Raw genomic sequence first — 21,633 nt, 5'->3', positions numbered from 1 at the left:
CAATTGGCCTCACTTCAGCCAATGTGCAGGCGCCTTCTGAGGCTCCGCCTCCCCCCGTCTGCGGTTTGGTTGTTTGGGCAGTTTAATTCCGGATTCACCTAGGTGTGTGTTGACGTGACTACCTATTCGGGCGAGAGAAGTGGGCGGGGAAAGGAAGCTGCTGCGCGATGACGCCAAGGCCCCACGCCCAGCCCAAAGTCGCCGAGTGTCTCTCCTGACAGATGACGTCATCTATTTCAAATGCCTATGCACCTCGCTTTGGATGAATCTGCTGAACGGAAAAATAATCCTTTTTCCAGAATCTTAATAGTTTACACGTTGTCAAAATGCATGGAGCTGTACGTTTATGATTTTTGCAGTTTCTGTCCGCATGTTGTACTTCAATAAATAATTTGCCAAAAAAAGCCATTTTTATGCTCTCTTGGGGGTCCTAGCTTTTTAAAGTTTGCCTTTATTTTATATAATCCTTACAACATGTTGAGGTTGGTCCTGTTATTAAATGGTGTGTCCACTAAATGTCAGCTGAATGACTGAGCGTATCTTAGACTCCTTTGAGAAACTTAACACTCTACAAAATGCAAAAAGGCATTTTCCTCACTTCATTACACAGCATCCATATGGCTTGGACAAAATAGACTGCCCTTACAATGTAATTTCTAACAAAGGAGTCCTGTAAGATGCCTGGACTTCGGCTATTGTTGCAGGGTTGTATGGATGTTATCCTTAATGTTAACTTTTTAGAGAAGTTTGCAATTCTATTTTGGTATCTTTTTAAATAATTTCTTGCCTCAGTATTAAATAGACATCTATTTTCTGAAAGGTATAAATAATGGGGAATTTTTTTTTGAAAGCCAGAGAGGGTTATTAGCACATTTCTCTTGTCCCACATGCTGGAGTCAAACACACTTCTTATGGCACTGCTGGATTTTCTGATGGAAACAAGGAGAGTCTGCTTCTCATTAAAATTATCATAGGATGGGGTGAGCAAAACATTATCCTGGAGCTTGGAGTTTATCCTGAGGGCGCTGGAGCACAGGTTTTAGATGGGGGTATGATGGTCCGATGCCTCTGTCTCGGTTGCAGAGAAAGTCTTGGTGGAAAGATCCTGGAAGCAAGGAGATCAAAGAGGTCCTTGCTATATTCCTGGGGAGAACTTTCTCTTTCATTTATTTATTCTTCTATTTGATGGGGTTCAGGGCAGGCCACCCCAAGATGCGTGAGTCTGGTATGCGGATTATTTCGAGCTGAAGACAATAAAGGCTCAGAAGACTCAGGAAGAACATTTGGCTTTCCTCCAAATTGCCTAGAAGAATTTAAGATAGAAGGCCTGTTCCAGGAAGGAGCTAATACCATGAGATAACTATAGTATAACATAAAATAGGTGTGATAAGAAAGGCACCATCAAGCCCATCTTATCGAAATTCTGTCTCTCAGGCCATGTTCTCTAAAGGTGGCCCAGTAAACAGTTGTCTAACAAACATTTGCTTTTCCATCTCCATGTGAATTGCCTTCCTCCCCTTTGAAGTCCCAAACCACTACCCCCAACATCCTCCTTTATCTTCAGTTGAGATGATATTTAAGGGGGCAACTTCGGCCATTGTGGCGAGTAGCTTAGTTTTCTGGGTTTCTCCCATGTATACATGTTATTAAACTTCATTTTCTCCTGCTAACCTGCCTTTTTAATTGTTTGACCAGCCATAAGAACCTTACAGGAAAAGGTGGGCGGGGGGGATCCTCCTTCTTCCCCTACACATTCAACAAATACAAAGCGTATGCCAGACTGTCCACATATATTCATTCATTTAATCTCCATAAAAACTCTATGAGGTAGGTACTACTACAATTAGCATTTTACAGATGAGAGCACTGAAGGTCAGGGAGAAACATGCTCAAGGTCAAAGGGACAGTAAGTGGTAGAAAGAGTAGACAGTGCAATGGACAGAAAGTGGGGCTGCGCCTGGCGTGAGTGAGGAAGAGCAAGCAGGCCAGCATGCCTCAAGCAAGCGATCAGGTAAGTGGTGAATATGAGGTGAGAAAGTGATGCACGGTTTTGGCCTTAACAGCGAGGCACTTCTCAAAAGCTATACTGTAGGCTCGAGCACTACCAGGATTTGAACTGAAGCCCAGCCCTGCACAGGTCACCTAGAGCCAGTCTACAGGTATCTGCAGTTTTATTATTCATTCTTTGCCATCTCCTCAGAATTCCTCAAGTACCCATTTGCTTTATGACTGAAGGCCTATGAGGTGAATGACAGAGAGACAGTGGGATGAGTGATGGAGGGGTCTATACGGTGAGGGGTATCTGTGGGGCAAATGATGGGAATCTGTGGGTGCATGATAGGTGGTCTGTGGGATGAGTGATGGAGGTCTGTAGGGTAATTGGGGATCTGTGGGGTGACTCATAGGGATATGTGAGGTAAGTGATGCATTCTGCAAAGTGAGTTACGGGGAGTTTATAGGTTGAGTGATGGGGGATCTGTAGGGTGAGTGATAAGAGGCCTACAAGGTAAATGATAGGGGGGTTGTGGGAAGAGTGATAGGGTCTGTGTGATACACGATGGGGGCAGTCTCCAGGGCGAGTCATGGGGTTGTAGGGTACATGATGGGAGGTCTATTGGGGCAAGTGATGGGGTCTGTGGTATGAGTGATGGAAGTCTATGGAGTGAATGAAAGGCTCTTTGTGGGGATAGCGAGGGGTGTCTTAGGGGTTAATGATGGGGTCTGTTGGGTGAGTTTTGTGCGGTCTCTGGGGTGAGTGATGGGGGTCTTTAGGGTAGTGATGGGTAAGTCTGTGAGGTGCCTGATCAAGAGACAAGAGGCTGAGTAAATTGAAGAACTTGAAGATTTGGAAAATTCTCAGCCTGTTCATATTGCAAGAAAATGAAAAAGTGTGTTCTGGTGAGAACACCAAGGGTATCAGTGGACAATCACTCTTTAGAAGAGATTATGGGTGTCTCATGGATCTAATCAGCCATCATGGGAATCTGTGGGGTCAGCGATGGGGGCTAGTGAGATCATAGATTAGAGGTCTCTGTGATGATGATAGGGGTCCATGGCTGAGAGAATGGTGGTCTGTAGAATGAATGAGTGATGGAGGGGTCTTTGGGTCAGTCATGGGGCATCTCTGGGGTTAGTAATTAAAGATCTCTCAGTGTCAGGGTCAAGATCTTTTATTTCCTGATTTAAAAAATCGCCACCATCACGGACCTCCTGTGTTCTCTTGTACCTTTGTTCCAACGGCTCCTGGCAGTAGCTCCGTACAGCTCCTTTCTTTCTCGTCTCTGGCCCTTTTGGTGCCCACCCAATCAGCCTGAGCTTGACAGATCAATTCACTTTGTCCCTCCAACCTGTGGGAGCATGGACTGGACTCTTCTGGCAGGTAGAGAGTTGTTCATCAGCCAGTGTTCAAGCCCAGTCCATCACTCATTAGTTCTGCTTGCTTTTGGCTTTTGTGGCTTTGGCGTCTAGTGTGCTCTGGGCAAGAGAGAGCTGCTTCACAGAGTCAAGCACGAGGATTCCAGGCAGCACCAGCCACAGGGCGTTCATGAAGACAAAGTAAAACCAGAAATAGAGCGGGTGGCCCAGCTCTCCATGCTGGAATCCGTCGCGGTGCTCTGTCAGGAAATAGAGCACATCTCCATAGATCTGACCTGTGGGAGGCGGAAGGGGGAATCCTGTGAGGAGGAAGAGCTATTCCAAGTCATCATTCAAGGTCTCAGTGCTCAGGATTCCTAAATTCAAAGAGCTAAGAATTCTGAAATCATACAGCTGAAAATTTGAGAAATCAGAAAATTGAGAATTCCAGAGATCAGAAGCTGAGAATTTCTTAACTCAGAGAGTTCATACCTCCAGAATTTAAGGAAGCTCAAAATCCTTTAATTCAAGACAGGTCAGGATTGCAGGACTAAAGAGAACTCACGTTTCCAGAACTAAAGAAAGCTAACACTGTAAGAACACAAGAGGACTGAGACTCAGAGGAAGGGAGCTCAGAATCCTGATCCTGTAGGATCAGGGGGGCTTCCTGCCATCATGGGCCACCTCATCTAACTTTCACAGGAGACTTGGTGATGGAGGAGGAGGAGAAATGAACCCTCTCCGCTTGAGAATGCAGGCCAAGAGGGGCATGGCTGTTCCAGAACCTCAGGGAGTTTGTCATTCACTCTGACTCTGCCCTGGTTGGGCACAATTGAGAGATCCCACCCGCAGGTACGCCCCTGTGTCTGTGAACCCCCATCAACCCTTCCAGCACCCAGTGTGGGCCCTCTCCTCACCCACAGAGACCACGAGCTGTAGGACAAAGCGGAGGGGCTGCTGGCGGAGAAAGGCAATCACCACCCATAGGCTGAGTGGTCCCCACAGGCAAGCTGTGATGGTCTCCATGCATATCGTGAAGTTATCACTCCTGCGGGAGAAAGGATGGAGAGACAGTGGCATCATTGTGCTCTACCCACAGGGCACCCCGTTAGTGCTCCCTGACTCACCACCACCCCAAACCAATGCAGGTCTCCCCCGACAGGCGCAAACACTTACAGGATATATCGGCTGTCTCCCTTGGCATACTCTTTCCCTGAAGAAGACAAGAGACATACATGAAGAATAAAGGCAGGAAAAGGAACTCAAACTTGTGCAAGCTGAGGGCCCATGTAAGAAGGCAGGCTTTATAACCTCTCTATGCCTCAGTTTCCTATCTGAAATGGGGTAGCTGTTTGGATTCTACAGTTAATATATGTATACAAGATAATATGTGCAACCCTGACACAGAACAATAAGTGTGGCTTTGATTGTCTGGTACTCAATAAATGTTGGTGGGAAAAAAGCAAGCAGGTGTAGATGAGGGAGTGAGTGAAGTGGCCAATAAGTGAGAGAGAGAGCACAGTGAACAGATGAGTGAATGAAAGAGTGCGCAGAGACTCAATAAGAAAAACACAGATCACCCAACAGGCAGGAGACTGAAATAGGTTCTTCAAAAAAAGAGGATTTCCAAATGGTCAATAAACACATGCAAGGTGCTCAAACTTTCATGAGTCATTAAGGAAAAGCAAATTAAAACCATAATGAGATATCACTCATATCCACTAGGACCAAAATTTAAGAAACACCTGACCATACTTAAGTGTCACTGAGGATGTAGAGGAACTAGAACTTTCATATACCGCCGGTGGGAATATAAAATGGTGCAGCCATTTTTGACAACAGTTTGGCAGTTTTTCATCAAGTTAAACACACATCTACCATACGACCCAGCCATTCCACTCCTCCATATTTATTCAAGAGAAATGAAAGATCTCTATACAAAGACTTGTATAAGAATGTTCATAGCAGCTTTATTCACAAGGCCAAAAATGTGTATTGCTTATAACAGCAAAACATTGGGGGGAAAATGCCCATCAATAACAAGTCAAATAATTCTGTAACATATATGCTTTGAAAGCTCTTCATGAATTGATGAGTGGCCTTGTTAAAAAAAGCGAAGTTGAGAAGTGTATATATCATGTTACCATTTGCTTACACAAAAGGGAAAAATAAAAACAATGATGATGATGATGATAATAATAGTAAAGTTATATGGCATCTACTGTCTGCCAAACACTGTTCTAAGTGCCTTACATATATTTGGGTATTACTATTATCCCTCTTTTACAATTGAGCAAACTGAGGCTTGTGTAATCTATGTGCAAATAAACCCTGTAAGGAAAGAAGCAATTATTAACAGTGGTTAATAATTGGGGAAACTTGGTGGATAGAAGGTAGATTTTCACTGCATACCTCTTTAAATGGTTTGTTTTTTAACACATGTGAATATATATGGGACAATAAAGTTAAATAAATTTTTAAAATAAATTAATAGAAGAAGAGTTGGTGGGTGGGTCAACATCTAAACCAATCCCTGCCCAGAAAATTCCCTCCCTCAGCACATCAAAGAACTCAGGACTCACAGAGTTGGGACAAGAAGGCTTGGTCTCCAAGAAGGTCCTCATGGTAGAGGCTGAACCAGCCCTCAATCACCAGGTGAATGAACCCACAGACTGCAAACCAGCACAGGGACAGTCGCCGCCAAGTCCCCAGTGGCACGACTGCAGCACGACCTGACAACAGCCATGTGGTGACAACTAAGACCCCAGAGACGGAGAAGAGGCCAGCCAGGAGATGCCAGGTGGGGCAGTCATTAGGCACAAAGTTGTCCAGCCTCAGGTGCCGAGGCCAGTATGGGTGCAACGGGCTGGTGTTGGTGGTCATGTCTTTCTAAGCTAATGGCTGTGTGTGGATACGTAGAAGGCAGAAAAAAGAAAGAGAAAACCTGAACAAATAGAAAACACAGAATGAGATCATAAAATCAAACCCAAATAGTTTACTATCACAAGAAATGTAAATAGACTAAATTTATCAGCTAATAGACAGACTGTAAGACTGGATTAAAAATCATCTAATTATATGCTGTTTTAAAAACATGACTACAAGGCCGCAGAAAGACTGAAAGCTTGTTCCAGCCTTCTGGGAGCCATATGGCTCATGTGGTAGACACAGGAACCAGACCAGGTCCCAGCCTTCAGGGGTCACGCTCTGCTGGGGAAGACACAGGAAACAGGTCTGGTTCCTGCTTTCATTGGTCACAGTCTGGTAGGCAGACACAAGAACCAGACTAGGTCCCAGCCCTCATTGGTCACGCTCTGGTAAGGCAGACACAGGAACCACGTTGGGTCCCACTGCAGGGGTCAGTGTCTTGCATCGTTCAACGGAAAGCTATTCCCTCCTCGTAGTCCTGGTAACTGCAGGACAGAAGAGAGAAGACTAATCAGAACTACAACCCTCAAGTTCAGCGTGTGGAAAGCCAGACACTTCCCCTAATAGTGCACAACTCAGCCAACCTGCAAAAAAGAGGAAAGTGGAAGATGAGTCTGGCGCGCAGCGCTAAAACGAAAAAGGAAGGTCAAATACACAGACCACCAATCAGAACTAGAACCCTCTAGTCCAGCTGCCCAATGAGAAGGCGGATCTTCTGTCGTCCGGACGACCGCGCGGTACCCGGGGGTCTCGCGCAAGCGCGGCGGAGGGTAAGATGCGGGTGGGGGAGAGGTCTCGCCTAGGCGCGCCGAGCGCCGGCTGTTTAGCAGCTGAGAGCTAGGGGATGGAGTGGCAGGCCAGGTGGAGGGCACTCACCCAGCGGCGCGGTCGCAGCGGACTCTCCTACAGGCTCCCAGCTCTCTCTAGCCCAGCACGCTGGCTCCGTAACATCCCTAGTTCAGACCCATCCCCTCACAGGTTCCTCGCCTTATGGAGCTGGCCAATGGAGGCGCTGGGAAGGCGGCCAGTGCCGCTTTCAACCAATAGAAGCTCTCTGTGTGCCGCCGGCCCCGCCCTCACGCATGGTGCCATTTTCGCTGTTGGCTGAGACCGAGTCAGGAGTTGGGTGGAGTCTGGCCAAGATTGATGGGAGTTTTCAGCCGAAGCCAATCTGCCGCGAGTCTTGGCTTCAGTTTCCGTATCTACTTATCAGTCAATCATATCGGAAATCAAGTGTTCATCCTCCTCACCTGCTGTTGAACCAGCTTTGCGTTGCGTCCTCTCACCTTTGCCCTCCTTTTCTAGGCAGAGCAACCAATCAGTTCCCGGACCAACCTTCAATCTTAATGCCCAAATTGGCAAGGAAACTGTTAATACGACAGGCAAATCATATCTTGTACACTGAGCCTCCACCCTCTCCCTCAGAGCTCAGAACTCCTCAGCGGTCATCCTTGTGCCAACTCTAAAGAGCCAATCAGAACTCCCTAACTAAGCCAGTGGCCACCCTGACCGCGCAATCAATCAGAATCTAGACCCATCCCAGATCTCCTATCCAATTAGAACGCACAATTCTCAGTCCTAAGGACCAATAAGCGGCAACTCTTCATCTGTCTTGCTTTCCCTCCTCTCTGTCCCATCGGAGCAACCAATCAGAATGGGGATCCCTCGGTTTTCCAGCCAATTAGTATCAGGCTTCCCCCACATCCAACTATCAAATCTGTCCTGGCCCCACTCAAATCAAGCAGTGCCATCCTCAGGCTTATCATCCAATCATGAACAATAGAAATTAACCATGAACCAATCACAACCTGCTCCTTCTTCATGGTTTCCAGCTTCCAAGCTTTATCCCTGCTGTGCTCCCTTCCTTACTTCTATTCCCCACTGAGCAGTGAAGAAAGAGCCTTTCGTATATTTCCTACTTTTATTTGACAATAACAAACTGTATATAAAAAGGGAGAAGGAAGGCGGGGAGGCCCTGGATCTCCCCCTCTCTGCTTCCCCAAGAATCCCCCACCCCTAGGCCCCAGCAGGGACCACCCCCTTCCCGCCTTGTGGTGGGGTGGGGACCTACAGGCATGGAAATGGTGTGTGTGTGTGTGTGTGTGTGTGTGTGTGTGTGTGTGTAGGGGTGTTAGGGGGGTCAAGGATAGAGAGTGGTCAAGAATTAGAGAGAGGGCCTTCCCTCATCCCCCATCAGAGCTGGCACCCTGAGGAGGGGTCTTGAGGGAGCTGTGAGGGTCCACAGACATGCCTCAGCCTATGAGACGGTAGAAGATCCAGCATCCAAAAGTGACCCAGTGACTGGCCCAGCTGAGCTCTGACCACTTGTGGACAGTGTATGCCATGCCGTAGCCCTGTGGGAGAGAAAAAGGTGATGGTTTCACTCATTAAGAACAAAGAAATTCTCAGGAAAACCCATCCTTTGCTCAAGGACATTTCTGTGACTCCACAGTAACCTTAGGCGAGGCTCCAGAGAAGAGATTGGGTACACATGAAAGGTAAGCAGATTTAATTTTTTCTTCTTTTGTGTTTTATTCTTCTTTAAAAATCATTTAAAAACAAGACAAGGCAATTCCATTCTCTGACCTGTACTCTCCCTTATATATAAAGAGCTCCTAGAAATCAATTTTTTGAAAAGACAAAAATTGGCAAAGGAGGTGAGTAGGCCATTCTCAGTAAAGGAAAAAACAAATGGCTCTTGAACATATGAAAAGATACTCAGCCTCACTCATAATCTTCCTTCTCTCAAACTGGCAAACATCCAGGAAGTCTGAGAGGTGCTCTGTTGCTGAGGTGATGGGCACATTCATGCACTGTTGGTGGGAGGGCAAAAAGGTAATTTCTCCACTGAGACCATAAGAATAGATCCAACAATTCTGTCTGCACCTGTGTGAATCCACATGGGTACGAGGGTATTACTTGCTGCAGCATCATTTGCAAAAGGAAACGACTAGAAATCACCTGGGTGTCCACCAATAAGTGACAAACTACACGGTGTCATATCCTCACAATGGAAAAAATGAATGAGGACACTCTATGTACTAAAGTGAAAGATTTTCAAGAATTATTATCTGAAAAAGCAACATGCAGAACAGTGTCATTCATGTGTTACCTTTAGGGTAAAAACCATGGAGAGGGAATTAAAATATATTTTATATTTGCTTATTATGCTTCAATTTTAGAAGGATATTTCAATAAAATGAATAAAAGTGGTTACCTGTAAGAGGGCAGGGGGTAGAGGGTAGGAGTAAGACTTTTCCCTGAATATATTGAATACTGTTTGGTTTTTGAGCCATGTGATATGCATTAAATATTTTTAAATGTTTTAATAAAAATAAAACAAAAACTTTAAAGAGAAGCACAACTCAGGGGCTGGCCCCGTGGCTTAGGGGTTGAGTGTGCGCGCTCCGCTGCTGGTGGCCCGGGTTCGGATCCCGGGCGCGCACCGATGTACCGCTTGTCCGGCCATGCTGAGGCAGTGTCCAACATACAGCAACTAGAGGGATGTGCAACTATGACGTACAACTATCTACTGGGGCTTTGGGGAGAAAAGGGGAAAAAAAGGAGGAGGATTGCCAATAGATGTTAGCTCAGGGCTGGTCTTCCTCAGCAAAAAGAGGAGGATTGGCATGGATGTTAGCTCGGGGCTGATCTTCATCACCAAAACAAACAAACAAACAAACAAAAAACACAACTCAGGGCGGGCCCCGAGGCTTAGCGGTGAAGTGCACGCGCTCTGCTGCTGGCGGCCTGGGTTCGGAACCCCGGGCGCGCACAGATACACCGCTTCTCCGGCCATGCTGAGGCCACGTCCCACGTACAGCAGCTGGAGGGATGTCCAGCTATGACATACAGCTATCTACTGGGGCTTTGGGGGAAAAAATAAATAAATAAAAAAATTATATAAAAAAAAAACACAACTCAGATTTTGCACACTCAACCTGAATAAAACTTAAAAATTTTTTTAATGACAAAAATAATATAAAGTTTTTATTTTAAATTAAAAATAAAAAATTGAACTAAAAGAGAGGCAAAACCTGGATCCTATAAGAGCCATATGAATAAACATCATTATTGTTATTATTTTATTTTTAAATTTTTTTTGTGAGGAAGATTGGCCCTGAGCTAACATCCGCTGCCAATCTTCCTCTTTTTGCTTGAGGAAGATTGTTGCTGAGCTAACATCTGTGCCAATCTTCCTCTATTTTGTATGTGGGACACCGCCACAGCATGGCCACCAACGAGTGGTGTAGGTCGGTGCCCGGGATCCGAACCCGCGAACCCCAGGCCACCAAAGTAGAGCACGCAAACTCAACTACTACACTACTGGGCTGGCCCCAATCAACATTATTTTTAAAATTGTTTTTCATTTAAAAAGGAATGTACATACTCCACATGAATAAAAATAGCATATACATTTTAATATTCATTTTGAAAGTAGAATCGAGTTTGCACACTCAACTTGAGTAAAAATATTTTTTTAAAAATTAAGAAACCTTGCAAATTCCATCTAAACAAAAATATGATGAAATAATAAATTTTTAATAAAGTAAAACCTGGATTTTGCACTACATCTCTATAAAATAAATTTTATAAGTAAAATAAACATATTTTGCACACTTCACCCAAATAAAAGACCCAACAGTGCGAATCAACCAGAGGGACAATGGGAAAGAAGGACTGAGGAGCACTGGCTGCACAAGCTGCAGATACATGATATGAGGTCCTCATGCCTCGGCCTCCCCACCTTTGTGCTAGTGAGGACACCCCTTGAGCTCCCAGAGGAGCTCAAGGTTCCTATGAGCAGGCAGCACATCCCGGGTACCCCCCAGCCCCAGGCCCCAGCTCACCTGCTCCTCTGTGGTATCGTCCACATCGACGTCAAACAGGGAGCCCAGGTAGGCCAGGTGGAAGATGGCCAGGGCCCCAAAGAGCAGGTTTAAGGCTCGCACCCCCAGGCCCTGTAGGGGGCAGATGGATATGTTTGGCAGCGGAACCTACTTACTGTCCCTGAGCCCCACCTGGGCAGGGAGCCCAGGGAGATGCACAAGGCACAGTGGGTCCCAAGGATGGGGATGTCTAGGGTACCCCCCGGACTAGGAAAGAGGTGGTTCAGATCCTCCTATGGGAGCTCAAGGGGTATCCAGGGATGAGGGTACTGTTAGCATGAGGGCATCCAGGTTGGGGGAGATGCGAGTATTCACGCAGAGGAGGAAAAATGCCGGGGCTTTGCGTTGGGGGTTTATGGTGATAAACATCAGTTGTCGGGTGGGAGACAAATTTGAGGTTGTCCACACTTCTTATTGCAAACAGAATGAAAAAAAAAAAAACAAAAACAAAAGCAAACCCCCACCATGACCTACAGAGCCCACCACTCTCCCACCACTCTCCCCCTCGCTCACTCTGCTCAAGCCACACTGGCCTCCTCACTGATCCTCAGATATTCCAGGCCCTCTCCCATCTCTTTACACCAGCTGTTCCCTTTGCCTGGAATGCTTCCCTCCCTCACCTCCTTCAGTTAAAGAACTCAAAAGTCACCTCCATCTTTAAAATTGAAACCACTCACCCCCAGATACTTCCTCTCCCTTTTCCCTTATGTATTTTCTCCTTGGCACTAATCCCAATCGAACAAACTATTATATTTTACTGACTTATTTTTTATTTACTGTCTTCTCTGTTAAAATGTTTGTCCCAGAGGGCTGGGACTTTGGTCTGTTTTGCTCACCACTGTGTCTCCAGCACCTGGAACAGTGCCTGGTACCAGCAGGTGCTCAATAAATGTTCATTGGGGGAAATAAATGCCAGGTGTGTATACAGCAGGTGCTTGATAAATGTATGTTAGAGAAATGAATGCCAGTGAATAGAGGTGAGGTTATGGGGATGGCTCAGGCACCAGAAGAGGAAGCTGGGCACCCTGAGACAGATATAAGATGGAGACAGAAGTAATATTTTTGAGGGGGAGTGTTGGGCATGAGGTTGCCCAGGTTGAACCCTCACCAAGCGATGCTGGTGTGAACAGTCTGGTGGGCACCGTTTTGACAAGACGCAGGCACTGAGGATCCGAGCCAGGCGCTTCCGGAGGACTGGGACAGATGCGGGGGGTCAGGTTAGCCTCAGGGGATGGTGGTTCCAGTCCCCCACCAACCTTCCACCCTGTCTGCCGGGCTGGGTTCTGCACTCACCGTGCTCCACATAAGTGATAAACGCCAGGGACAGCAGCACTGCAGCCAGATGGAAGCTGAAGCCCTGGGGGAGCCGGGTGCAATGAGGCCAGTGAGGAGGAGGCCCTGCCACCTCCGCCCAGCTTCCACCCTGATCCCGCTCCACCCTGCTCACGTGCAGGAGGGCGCTGGCTGCATAGGTGACCAGCACGGCTGAGAAGGTCCCCAGGCGGAGAGCATTCTTGAAAACATCTGGAGGGGGGAGATGCAGGTCAAGAGGCTCCTGAGATCCCCCCTGCCCTTCCTGGGGGGCCATAGGGCAGGGTGAGGATACCCACAACCTGTTGGAGCTCCCAGGATCTTTATAATGGCCTCAAATTTCCCATGTCCAGAACTTAGCTTCTGATCTTCCCTCCGGACCTACTCCTCCCGCAGTCTCCCCAAGTTCAGCCAATGTCAGCTCCACCCTTCCAGTTCCTCAGGGCAAAAACTCAGAATCACCCTTGATCTGCTCTCTCTCCACTCCCACAACCAAACTCTCAGCAAATCCTGTCAGTTCCACCTTCAGAATTTATCTAGAATCTGACCTCTCCTCTCCACGTCCGCTGCCGCCGCCCCCAGCACAGGCCTGGACTACCGAAGTGGCCTCCTCACTGCTTCCGGCCTTGCCCCTCCCCACCTGTCCTCACAGCAGCCAGAGGGTCCTATTATAATCCTAGTCAGCTCACGGCCCGCCTCTGTCCAGACTCCTGCCATGGCTCCATCTCTCTCAGAGAAAAAGCCCAAGTCCTCCCATGGCCAGCGAGGCCCTCCAGGACCAGGCCCCCGTCACCTCTCTGACCTCACCTCCTGCCACTGGCCCTCTCACTCATTCTTCTCCCGCCACACTGGTCTCTTTGCTGTTCCTCAAATGTGCCAGGTATGCTGCTACCTCAGGGCCTTTGCACTGGCTGTTCCCTCCATCTGTTACACTCCTCCCCCACATATTCGATGTCACCTACTCAGTAGGACTTGCTCTGGCTAATTTATTTAAAATTGCATGGGCTGGCCCCGTGGCTTAGCGGTTAAGTGCACGCGCTCCGCTGCTGGCGGCCCGGGTTTGGATCCCGGGTGCGCACCGACGCACCACTTTTCTGGCCATGCTGAGGCCGTGTCCCACATACAGCAACTAGAAGGATGTGCAGCTATGACATACAACTATCTACTGGGGCTTTGGGGGAAGAAAAATAAATAAAATAAAATAAAAAAACTTAAAAATAAATAAATAAATAAATAAAATTGCAACCGCTCCCGCTAACACTCCCAGATCTTTACATGCTATTTTTTTTCTTTTAGTGAGGAAGATTGGCCCTGAGCTAACATCTGTTGCCAATCTTCCTCTTTTTGCTTGAGGAAGATTGTTGCTGAGCTAACATATGTGCCAATCTTCCTCTGTTTTGTATGTGGGATGCCGCCACAGCATGGCTTGATGAGTGGTGCATAGGTCTGTGCCCAGGATCTGAACCCGCGAAACCCAGGCCGCTGAAGCGGAGCACACGAACTTAACTATGCCACCGGGCTGGCCCCACCTGCTTTGTTTTTTACCATAGCACTTATTACCACCGGAAGTATTATGTATTTTTTTCTCTTATTATCTGCCCCTCCACCAAAAAATGCCAGCTCCACAAGTGCCTGGCACACAGTAGGTTCTCAGTAAATGTTTGTTGTATGAATGTGTGAAAGGGCCTGGGTTGAGGACTCCCAACTCTCTTGGAGTGGGGACTTGGTGACTCACAGTTATTTAGCCAATAAGACATGGGCAGGTTCCAGCTCGTGACCACTTCCACCATGGACCGGGGCAGCTCCACATTCAGTGGCTTGGACACTGTCAGGTCCCTGTGGGCAAAACAGACACGCAAATTCATCTGGGAGCTCAACTTTATCTTGGCTGTTCCTTCCCCCGGGAGCACCCCCCGCTCCTCCCTGCAGATCCTCTAGGTAGCACCCTGTGGGAGAGGGGGCCCCTTGGCCCTCCCCACCATTCCAGGTGATCCTTCTCCTCAGTGAAGCCAGCCCCTGCCAACGTGGCCGTGGCCTCGGACAGAAAGCCCACAAAATAGTTGCTGAAGTGGAAGGAGACAGCACTCTCGTAGGCTCGCAGCCACCTGGGGAGAAAGGAGCAGGGCAGAGAGGCATCATGCCCAGGCCCCAGCATGGCACCCCACCATATGTCAGCATCCCCGGCCCCATTCTATAAACTCACCTTATCATGGTGCCCCTAGGGCCCCCAAGGGTCAGGAAGGCAGCAGAGAAGGAAGGAAAGAGAGTCAGAGAGGCCCTGGAGGCTGGCCTGAGTTATTCGTAGACAAGACAGACAGAAACATAGTGGCAAAAGAAGTGCACTGTAACAGTCATACACATACATACACTGTCAGTTTCATGTGGCTCAAACAGATATAGAGCTGCCTTATAATGTGACACTGCAGCCTCACCTGGCCAGACATCCAGACCCAGCCACCATCAGAGGCCTGACTGCACAGCCCTACACCCTGACACAGCCACGTGGCCAGAGGCAAATACTATCAGACTCCCAGCCTCAAAGCTTTCTATCCTGACTCAGTGACTACAAGACACACAACAGTCCTTTAGTTAGGCCTGGAGACCAGCAAGCACCTGCTATGCACCCACACACAATTCTGCACTCAGGATAATCATCCCGTCAGTCGTACAATCAGACATGGTCAAAAACAGGCAGCATCCTGCCCTGGAAAAAGTGTAGGTTCTGGAACCAGGCCTGGATTAATGCCTGGCTGCTTAGCTGGGTGACACTGGGCAAGTCACTCCACCTTTCGGAGCCTCATTCAGCATCAGACACAGTCAGCGGCCAGTGAGTGCGGGAGGGAGTCATACAATCAAACAGCTGCATGGAATCCTGCAGTCACACCAGAGGCAGATGGTCAGTCCTGCAGACAGGCACAGGCACACAGTCGGTCATGACCCCTCAGCTAGACAACACCAAGCAGCCACAGAAGGCAGACCCACAGGCAGAGTCCAGCACAGACAGGCACACAACACGCTATAGCCAGACCCATTCCCACCCAGAGTTACAGACAAGCCTGACTCATCCAATGACAGCCACACACCCCATCATTGACAATGGCACAGCCAGCCAGCAGTCCAGTCTCACACAAAGAGTCAGTGGCTGATAGCCAAACAACCCATCCACAGTGTCACCCCCCCAGCGTCACCAACCAGCACATACTTGTCACTCCCCATTGCAGTCATGTAACTTGTTTCTAATGGTGAAACAGTGGAACAGACGGACAGCCAGACATGGTATGTGTTGGAGTGTCAGTCATACACAGAGTCACAGAGGCAATCTTGGTCAAACAACAGCCACAGACAGACACTCAGTCTCTGCCTAGTCATGGGGTAGATGGTCAGACAGTCTCAGACTTCCAGAACCAACCATCACAGACTGTGCCCCCCCTCCAGTCAGCCCCACTCGCCCTCAGCACCTGCCCTCATTTACCTGGCTTTGCGTTTTTTGCTGTAGTAACAGAAGACAGACAGAAGCATTAAGAGACAGGCTCAGAACTAGGGAGACCCCAGGGCCCTACCCAACCCCCTCACTGCTGGGCAGAGGCCTCAAAGGCTGTGCTCACTTGCGAAGGAGGCGGTCACCATCAAGGGGGATGAAGTACGGGAAGAGGTAGGGGCCCACACAGGTGGACAGCACAAGGCACAGCAGGGCCAGCGCCAGGCTCCGGGCCACCTTCTGCAGCCATCGGCGGCTCTGTGGGGATCAAGGCTCCATGAACACTGTCCTGTGGCGGCTCCCACAGTCCCTCCCCACCTGTCCACCCAGGACCTCACCAGCGGGCGGCCTTCGACAGCCTGTAGGTAGCTGTGGAAGGATATCCAGGGCCCAAAGACGATGGTGCCCACAAAGTAGAGGTAACCCATGAACTCCACGGGTGAGGGCACTGCACCAACCACGCCTCGGTCCAGGTCGAAGCCCAAAGACACCGCCTTCATGGCCACGATCATCTGGGCCCCTTTGTGTGGCACCCATGGTCAAGTGGACAGGCATAGAGCAGGTCAGCATGGGGGGATGGGAGCACCAGGTGAGAGGTGGTAGGAAAAGAGGAGGACAAGGGTGAACAGGTGGGCGTGGGGTCAGACAAGCGGGTGAGCAAGTGGGCACAGGACTGGCAGATGCCCTTACTCAAGAGAGTCAGGCACGTACATGAGATGGGACAGACAGACGGGGCGGGGGGTGCGGGGAGGCATGGTAGAGAGAGACACAGACGTCAGGGGAATCTGAGGCCTGCATGTCCAGTGGGGTGGGCAGATGAAGGAGAAAAGTGGGGAAGGAAAGACAGGGTTGGGAGAGTTAGGGGCTGTGGAGTGCGGCAGGAGGGCTGGGGCGGGTGAGAGGGCCAGAGCTGCCTACCTCGCATCTTGTGCCATGTCACGGTGTCCACCATGTGCATCTCACTGAGGAAACAAGGTGGTGGTCTTGGCCCCATGACTCCCATGGCCTCAGAGACCACAAAGGGGGGAAGCAAGGTGCAGAGCGGGTTATACCTTCCCCTGTCCTGCACAACCTCACAGAGGAATCATTCTCCAGGCCTCCCTCCTCCAGGGGCAGCCCAAGTCCAGCCTGTCCTGTACAGCCTTTAGAAAGAACAAGTCTCCCAGATTCCCTCCTCCAGGAACACCCCACGCCCCGCTGTCCTCGACAGCCTCGCAAGGAGTGGCCTGGGGGCCCACACTGCCAAAGTGTGGGGAGGAGGACTCACAGCCATACCCCATGAGTAGGTAGATAAGGATGGTGACGGATAGGAAGACGCCACGATGGGAGGAATGTCGGCAGAGGAACAGCACGAGGTAGCACAGGAGGCTGAGCAGCACGACCCAAACCATGTGCAGCTGGAAGAAGTGGTAGAGGCTGAAGAACCCGCCTGCCACGGTGCTTGCGTGCTTCAGGTAGGATGGCAGCCCTTTGGGTGAGAGAGAGAGAGAGGAAAGGCAAGTTGGGTGGGTGGTAGGAAGGGAGGGCAACCTGGGCAGAGGGCACAGCCTGGGCAAAGGCCTAGAGGTTGGAATGTGGTGGGATTGCAGGGGGCCCAAAGCAGGTGGTGGGGAGCTGGAGAGGTGGCAGGGCCTGGGTTTAAAGAAAAGAAACATCTATAAAGGGCATTTGGGGAACCCTGAAGGAAATCTGAATATCAACTTAAATTGGATAATATTATTGCATGAAGAATACATTTCTTGAGGGGTGATGTTTGAGGCTGTGGGTTTTGGGGGGAGATGTCCTTGTTCTTGGGGGGCACACATTGAAGGATTTGAGGTGAAGTGTCAGCAGGTTATTCAAGTGATTCAGGAAGATGATAGATAGATAGATAGATAGATAGATAGATAGATAGATAGAACTAATGTGGCAAGATGTTGATGGAGAATCTGGTAATGCACATATGGGTGTTCATTTTACTGTTCTTTCAATTTAACTTTTTTGTAACTTTGAAATATTTCAAAAGGATAAACCTGGGAAAAATAAAACATCCATTTAAAATAAAAGAAAAACACGGGCTGGCCCTGTGGCTTAGCGGTTGAGTGCGCGCGCTCCGCTACTGGTGGCCCGGGTTCGGATCCCGGGCGCGCACCGACGCACCACTTCTCCAGCCATGCTGAGGCCATGTTCCACATGCAGCAACTAGAAGAATGTGCAACTATGACATACAACTATCTACTGGGGCTTTGGGGAAAAAAAAGGAGGAGGATTGGCAATAGATGTTAGCTCAGAGCCGGTCTTCTTCAGCAAAAAAAGAGGAAGATTAGCATGGATGTTAGCTCAGGGCTGATCTTCCTCACACACACACAAAAATAATAATAAAAGAAAAGAAAAACAAAAAAGAAAGTGTACAACCTTTGAATTTCAGATTTCCAAAATTCTCAGCATCCTATAGGAACCTTGAGGAATTGGAATCTTATTTGGATATAGGCTTGCCGTGATTGTGGAAACATTCCAGAATCCTAGAATCCAGAAATCACATCATGCCTTGATTCTAGAAATCCAGAATTCCAGCATTTTGGAAGCCTAGAATGTGAGAATTTCAACTTGTCAGAATCCCCAAAACCTGTAACATGGTACTTTGGGATTCCATAACCCTGTGACATGAGTATTCCAGGGATGTAGACATTTCAGGATCCCAAGATCCAGGAACCTCAGCTTTCCAGAGTCCCAGAACCTAGGAATACTGAAAGGCATGGCTTGGCATGGCAGGATGTGTCTTGGTGTGCTGTGGCATGGGGTGGCTGGCTGTAGTAGGACGTGGTGTGATAGAATGGCGCTTGGCCTGGTAGGATGTGGTGGGCTGGGCATATTGGAACCTGGCTTGGCTTGGCAAGACGTGGCAGGATAAGGTGTGACTTGGTATGGATGAATGTGGCAGGTGTGTGGCACATGGCGTGGCAGGCACTTACCGAGCCTCCAGAGGAGACGGCAGGCGAGGCAGATGGCAAGGAGCAGCCAGATCTGGTCAAGGCCCTGCTGGGCAGTAGGAAGGAGACAGCCCTGCAGCAGCTGCTGGAAAAATTCCTGGCGGCTGAAGGTGGCCATTGTGGACCCCTACAGATGGATGGACAGATGGATAGACCTGCCAAAGGGGGGACACAGAGGGAGCCCAGATGTCCATGGGGCAGACCATGCTCAAGGGATGGACTTGAGCACTCAGATTTCAGTTTGGGGCTGTCCAACCCATGTAGAGATATGGTCCTGGGGGCCCTGGGGGAGGGTGTGAGTGTCAGGTACATTAGACTGAGCTGCCAACTGTGTGTATGTGGGTGTCCTGGGCGCACACACACAGCCCACGACCTGCGGTGAATGAAGGACCTGTGTCTCTTGCATGCTATGAACAGTCCGGGTCCAATGGTGATTGAATGGTGTACATTCTAGGCCCGTATATCTAATGGCGGGGACCCCCTGGTTTCCAAGGTAGACTCACTCTGTGTGGAGGGCAGACAGGGAGATCCTGTGACACTTGGGAGCCGTGTGCATCTCTCCTTGTACGGAGGTGGGGGGTGTCCTGTATCCCCCGCACGCCTCATCTCACCCCCACCCGGCCTCTCGCAGCCGCCAACAAAGCCCTGCCCAGGCCTGGAGGCTGCAGGGAGGTGGAGGTGGCGGTAGGGGGCATAGCAGGAGGGGGATCGGAAAGGTGATGGAGAGGGAGCCCCAGGACACGCGCTGCAGACCCGCGCGGAGAGGCCGGCTCAGGATGGGAGCGGTGGAGCCGCGCGCGCACTACTGACGACCTACCTGGCAGGAGGGAAGCCGCAGTCTTGGGGCCGGGGACGCACCACCACCGCCACCGTCGCCGCCTCCTCCGGGCAGCCTCCCCCGCAGGCCGCAAGGCCGGGACCAGCTGCGGCTCCCAGAGCGCCGCGGAGAGCGGGCCCTTTAAATCCCGGGAAGGCCCGGCCGGCCACCTCGGCCAATGAGAGGGCAGGAGCGGGGCGGGGCCCCAGGAGGAGGGAGGATCCAGGGAAGGAGGAGCTGGAGGTTGAGAGGAGCGGGGCGCGGGAGGGCGTCGGCGCGCAGAGCGTTAGCGCCCGCACCTTTCCGGCCCCCAAGTGTTCCAGGCCCTGAACGTTTGCGTCTGGAGGTCCTCTGGCCGTCCAAGAGCAAACTTTCGAATCGTCCAATTCCTAATCCTTGGAAGCTGAGATGGGAAAGCGGGGGGGGGGGGGGGGGGGCGTCCTCGTGACACTGTTGTGCCCCCGTTTCACGGATGGGAAAATAAACCCAGATCTCTCCTTCTCCATCCTTTGAGAGAACTAAAGGAATTTCCAACCCTCCCCACCCCCAGGGACGGGCCAGAAACATTTAATAAGTACTGACTGGGGTCACCTAAGAGCACGAATTAGGCGCCTGTGCTTCCCCTAGGGACTCCTTGTGTGCACTTGGCTTGTCGTTGAGAACTGATTTTCCTGCTTAATTACCCACCGGACTCACCCCTGCATTGAGGGTGACTCCAGCAACTAGTGTGTTCCCTGTGAACCGGAAGGCTGGTACGGAGCACCGACCGGGAGCGTTTCTAAAGCATTTACAGTGTCCCCAGCAATGGTTTGACTTGGGCTCTATCTGCACCAACACTGAGGATTTATGCAGCACCTGCTGTCTGCCTCCCCTACCCTGCAGTGTGCAGTGTCTGGGCACTCCGTTCTGTCCCTAGGCTGATAAAGGGCCTATTTTTCCAAACGAGCACTTATTGGGCACGTACTGTATGCTTAGCTATGTATAAGGTGGAAGGGAGAAGGAAGCCAAAGTCAAGCTGGATCCCACCGTGACCTGAGGAGCTAAGGAAAACAGGTTCTAATCAGATTCATGCCTGCCTGTATGGAGCTGGGCAAGTCATGCCCGCTCACCGGGCTGCAGTGTCCCTTTCTGTTAAAGAAAAGAGTGGGATTAGCAGTTCTTTGCTTGGAAATACCAATGGCAATTGAAGAGGAATGTATAAGTCTCCCCTCTTTGTTTTAAAAAAATGTTAACATGAAGTTAAATGGAGTTTTAACTCATAAATTAATATTGATGTATTACAAATGAAAAATATTTAACACAGTAAGAATATATATAATGAATGAATTACATAGGCCAGATACACGAATACTAATTCTTTTCCTTAACAGCAGAATAAGGTCATAACTTTTATTTATGATTTAGACTTCATTCTAATTTTTTTCTCAGTTTTCAAACATACTCAAGTAGAGTCAATGATGACCCACAGCACATGCCGGAAATATTTCTCTTAGTTGCAAGACCTGGCATTTAAAACTGGAAGATCCTCACTATGCGTGACCCTGAGCTTCACAGACTTGATTGTTTCCATCTAGTCTTTTGACAAAGAACTAGTATCTAGATTCTAGGGCATATAAAGGACATCTACAAATCAATGAGAGAAGGACAAACAGTACACTAGAAAATGGACAGTGGACATGAATAGGTAATTCACAGCAGAAAACCCTGAAATGGCCAATATGTATAATATATGAAAAGATAATTCAGTCTCTTTCGTTATCAGGGAAAGGCAAAATGAAAGCAACAGATACCATTTCACATCTACTAGGTGTGGTGTTTCATATTTTTATCCCTGGAGCTTAGTAGAGTTGGCACTCAATAAATATCTGTCAAATTTGATAGTCTATG

General features: G+C 49.2%; 2 protein-coding genes across 5 annotated transcripts; both read right to left on the bottom strand.

Annotated features, from left to right (window-relative positions):
* Window positions 1-3,154: 3,154 nt before the first annotated feature.
* EBP (EBP cholestenol delta-isomerase) lies at window positions 3,155-7,503 on the bottom strand. Of its 2 annotated transcripts, none has more exons than XM_058535817.1 (5): window positions 7,159-7,503; window positions 5,937-6,255; window positions 4,531-4,567; window positions 4,272-4,402; window positions 3,155-3,650 (listed from the first exon to the last, which is right to left on the bottom strand). In XM_058535817.1, exons 2-5 carry the CDS (start codon window positions 6,235-6,237, stop codon window positions 3,427-3,429), a joined length of 693 nt encoding a protein of 230 aa, XP_058391800.1. In that variant the 5' UTR covers window positions 6,238-6,255; window positions 7,159-7,503; the 3' UTR covers window positions 3,155-3,426. The 2 variants fall into 2 exon arrangements, with proteins under 2 accessions (XP_058391800.1, XP_058391799.1); XM_058535816.1 differs by having other exon boundaries at window positions 5,937-6,298; window positions 7,159-7,502.
* A 669-nt stretch (window positions 7,504-8,172) lies between these two features.
* PORCN (porcupine O-acyltransferase) lies at window positions 8,173-19,848 on the bottom strand. Of its 3 annotated transcripts, none has more exons than XM_058535805.1 (13): window positions 19,747-19,847; window positions 18,912-19,084; window positions 17,236-17,428; window positions 16,879-16,922; window positions 16,299-16,480; window positions 16,088-16,218; window positions 14,462-14,587; window positions 14,218-14,318; window positions 12,619-12,695; window positions 12,465-12,528; window positions 12,280-12,365; window positions 11,133-11,243; window positions 8,173-8,636 (listed from the first exon to the last, which is right to left on the bottom strand). In XM_058535805.1, the coding sequence occupies exons 2-13, from the start codon at window positions 19,045-19,047 to the stop codon at window positions 8,535-8,537; spliced, it is 1,353 nt and encodes a 450-aa protein (XP_058391788.1). In that variant the 5' UTR covers window positions 19,048-19,084; window positions 19,747-19,847; the 3' UTR covers window positions 8,173-8,534. The 3 variants fall into 3 exon arrangements, with proteins under 3 accessions (XP_058391788.1, XP_058391789.1, XP_058391790.1); XM_058535806.1 differs by having other exon boundaries at window positions 18,912-19,056; XM_058535807.1 differs by lacking the exon at window positions 14,462-14,587 and having other exon boundaries at window positions 19,747-19,848.
* Window positions 19,849-21,633: the final 1,785 nt, after the last annotated feature.

This window comes from Diceros bicornis, chromosome X (genome assembly GCF_020826845.1).
Source record: "Diceros bicornis minor isolate mBicDic1 chromosome X, mDicBic1.mat.cur, whole genome shotgun sequence".
Lineage (NCBI taxonomy): Eukaryota > Metazoa > Chordata > Mammalia > Perissodactyla > Rhinocerotidae > Diceros > Diceros bicornis.
This window is presented reverse-complemented; position numbering and strand designations above follow the sequence as displayed.

Excerpts from the sequence above, each read along its gene's own strand:
- PORCN (XM_058535805.1), bottom strand. The coding sequence starts at position 19,047 with ATGGCCACCTTCAGCCGCCAGGAATTTTTCCAGCAGCTGCTGCAGGGC. Across the intron at positions 14,319-14,461 it reads GAGAAGGATCACCTGGAATG|GGACCTGACAGTGTCCAAGC; the intron begins GTGGGGAGGGCC and ends TTTTGCCCACAG. Across the intron at positions 12,366-12,464 it reads TATCACTTATGTGGAGCACG|TCCTCCGGAAGCGCCTGGCT; the intron begins GTGAGTGCAGAA and ends CATCTGTCCCAG.
- EBP (XM_058535817.1), bottom strand. The coding sequence starts at position 6,237 with ATGACCACCAACACCAGCCCGTTGCACCCATACTGGCCTCGGCACCTG. Across the intron at positions 4,568-5,936 it reads AGCCTTCTTGTCCCAACTCT|GGAAAGAGTATGCCAAGGGA; the intron begins GTGAGTCCTGAG and ends TGTCTTCTTCAG. Across the intron at positions 4,403-4,530 it reads GGAGACAGCCGATATATCCT|GAGTGATAACTTCACGATAT; the intron begins GTAAGTGTTTGC and ends TTTCTCCCGCAG.